At 39.4% G+C, this 3,000-nt stretch overlaps 1 protein-coding gene across 1 annotated transcript in view; it reads right to left on the bottom strand.

The window, feature by feature from the left end:
* Positions 1-1,767, bottom strand: part of LOC137975299 (protein CREG1-like) — a 12,391-nt gene extending 10,624 nt beyond the window's left edge. The window contains exon 1 of the mRNA XM_068822394.1: positions 1,609-1,767. Within this exon, the coding sequence (XP_068678495.1) occupies positions 1,609-1,681 (73 nt within the window). The 5' untranslated portion in view covers positions 1,682-1,767. The remainder of the gene's footprint in view (positions 1-1,608) is intronic.
* Between the last annotated feature and the right edge of the window lie 1,233 nt (positions 1,768-3,000).

Here is a 3,000-nt window from a genome sequence, read left to right as displayed (position 1 = left end):
ATAGTCGCGCATTCTTGTCACATGACTGCGCAAGAAACTGCGCAAGAAGTGTGAGATTTTCTGTCATGTCATTTCTAACACTTTGTTAAAAAATATGTAGTTACACCGTACAAATTCTGAATTAATACCAAAAGGCAAGACAATAAGTTATGTTATTAAGCAAGAACAGGACTTGTCTTAATCTTTCACATACCAGATCCAGATCCGAAATAATTACGTGGGATGCCACAGGCCGACTACGTCAATATTCCAGTTCAGTTTTTTTTTTTTTTTTTTCATCGTAGTCACAAATGTGCATACCCCACGGATAGTAGATTATTTACTTACTGTCAAAAAACAACAGGAGGTCAAAGAACAAAACATGGCGAACAGAGCCTGCGATTGAAACTGCTGCCCCTAATCTCCGTTCCATTTCCTTCCAGTTCTAGCAGTATGATCCATTCATTAAAGTGCAAGTTTGAGTTACGACCCATTCCCCTAGCAGTCAATGATCACGTGTCGTGCGGCAGAGAGTCTGTTATTCAGACTGCTGACCCAATTTCGTTGACTACCAACGAACGCAAAAAGAAAAGAGACCTCTACTATAGCAGGGAAGCAGATGATCACTTCACTTGAAAATTTAACGTCACATCACTGAGTTCGTCATTTCATGGCCAGTATTAGTTCCTTAGCTATTCGACTGTGAAAATCAAGACCACCGAACCATTTTCATCTTTCTGCCGCTAATCAGCATATCCATAACTGTCGCATTGCCATCAGAGGACAACGAGAAGGAAAAAAAGAAAACTCAGCATTTCTGTTTCTCAAGATCCACGTCAAGTTAACATTTTGGTTCTCAATTTTTTGAATGTTTTCTTGGATATCCAAACAGTGTCATGTTGCAAATCAAGGAGAAAATCCATTCACTAAACATATCCCTATACAGCTTTCTCGGCCTATTACGCCGGAGTATAGAAATAAAACGGTGGGCAAATTTCCAGTCTTTGGAGTAGACTCCGAGCCCGTGCGAAGCGGAAGACGAAAGGGGTTGTCATAGTCAGCAATTCCCCGGACTATTTTTTACTTTTGGCCTACTTTGGAGAGCTGCACATTTAATCCTCGTTGCTCGAGTTATCCCCTAGACAATCGTTAGCAAATAGATATTTCAAGAAATAAAAAATGCAGCTAAACTTTGCAGATCTATCTGTACGGTACTAATTCGGAAGACAACAAAAGAAAGAAATCCTGGTTAAACTAAATGATCAAGAGTAGGTTGAACTACTGAACACTGGAAAAGAACATTTATAGGAATGCCGCGGCGGGTTGCATGGGTTTACAGAAAACAGTTACAGTGCGATTGTACGGTTTCAGGAGAGATGAGATATAGAAGAAATAAAACTACCGCCAATTTGCATATCTATCTGTACGGTAATTCAAAATCCTGAAAGTTGAGAACTCCTAGATATACAAGACATTGGTTGTTGGCGTTTTTGTCTTTATAAAAATCTTTTTTTTTTCATTGCTCGTAAAATTTCAACCAAAGCATGATCTAGCCCTTAATCACTCTTATTGAATTTCGTAGCGCTTGCCCTCGACAAATCATGAACAGGTAGAAAAGATAATGCTTACGTTCGGTAGCAGTAGCTCTTGATGCGATAGTGAACAACACTGTGATAGCTGAAAGAACTGTCAGCCACTTCATTTTGTCTGCTGGATCAATCGAAGTTCTGTAAGCCTCAGTGAAGTGTGTTTGCCTCAATGCTTCTTGTGAGTGACTGAGCTAAAGGCTCCTCCTTTTATAGGTGGGCTGAGTTTCTCTTTGAGGATCCGCTGCTAAACAAGGTGGAACGATCTCACGTAATAGCGCAAAAGCCCTCGAGGAGAAAAGAAGTTAAGCAATATATTCAAAATGTTTGTGGTTTCCTCGATCGCTGAGTTTCTGCATGGATTTGTGTGAATAAGCATATATATGATAACCCCATAAGCGAGATCTTCCGGCTCTCAAAATGTTTTAAGAGGCACTCGCCGGAACAATGGGCTAGCGCACAATGACAAATACTAACAAGAAAAAAAGACGATAAGATATTTAACTCTAGTTCTGTCGGCGAAAAAAGCACTGAACGTGGTACGGATCCCTTTGAGGACGGTGAAAATCACTTTTTGGGCAGATAACGTTCCCAAAACTAGGCAGCTCATTTATTTCCCTATTGCTGAATGCTCTGAATGAAAAAAAAAAAAACAAAAGAACGAAGTGACAACAAACCAAAACTGGAGCGAATTCAGAGACGTAAATAGTTTGGTATAAGATCTGACTTTCATACTTACATCCATTTGTTCAGGAATCCACGAATCGAGGTTACAGATACCGTCCCTCGAAATGTGAGCACCTAAATTTCGATAAAACCCGGCACAACGGATGCAAAGAAACACTCCTGGATTCCAAGAAGTATCACATTTGCACAAATTGACATTAATTTTTGATTGAACATCAATCATCACAGTAACACTGTTCACTATTTTCTTTGGTGACTTTGTCAGTACAAATTGAAAAATACGATACCAGCATTGAAAGTTTTCGTAGCCAAGGGTTAAGTTAATTTATGCCGGATATCGAGGGACAAATAGCAGCCAAAGCATATGATAACTAAACATCGTCACAGAAAAATGGACGAAACATTCCTGGTCATCCACACACTTTTACTCACTGTGGAACGCTAGAACTGTTTTATAATACTTTTTTTTATTATATTGGGTGGTTATCTTATTATACTTAATTGATGTACAGCGCTATGTAGTGTTATACGCGCGTTTCGATTAGCTGGTAGGAAATATGCGGTGCAAATGTGAAACTTCTGGTTACTAAATAAGAGCCCTTTTTTTCTCCTTCCAGGGCCTTGTTGGGCATCATTCGTTGTGCCGGGTTTTATCGAAATTTAGGTGTCCATGTTGCGGGTAAAATGCTTTTTCAGGTTGATTCCGTTTTAACCTAGGTTAACTTGATTGGTGATCCTCATTTTACCT

Source organism: Montipora foliosa, chromosome 11 (genome assembly GCF_036669935.1).
Source record: "Montipora foliosa isolate CH-2021 chromosome 11, ASM3666993v2, whole genome shotgun sequence".
Classification (NCBI taxonomy): Eukaryota; Metazoa; Cnidaria; class Anthozoa; order Scleractinia; family Acroporidae; genus Montipora; species Montipora foliosa.
The sequence above is the reverse complement of the archived record's forward strand: the minus strand, read 5'-3'. Positions and strand labels throughout refer to the sequence as shown.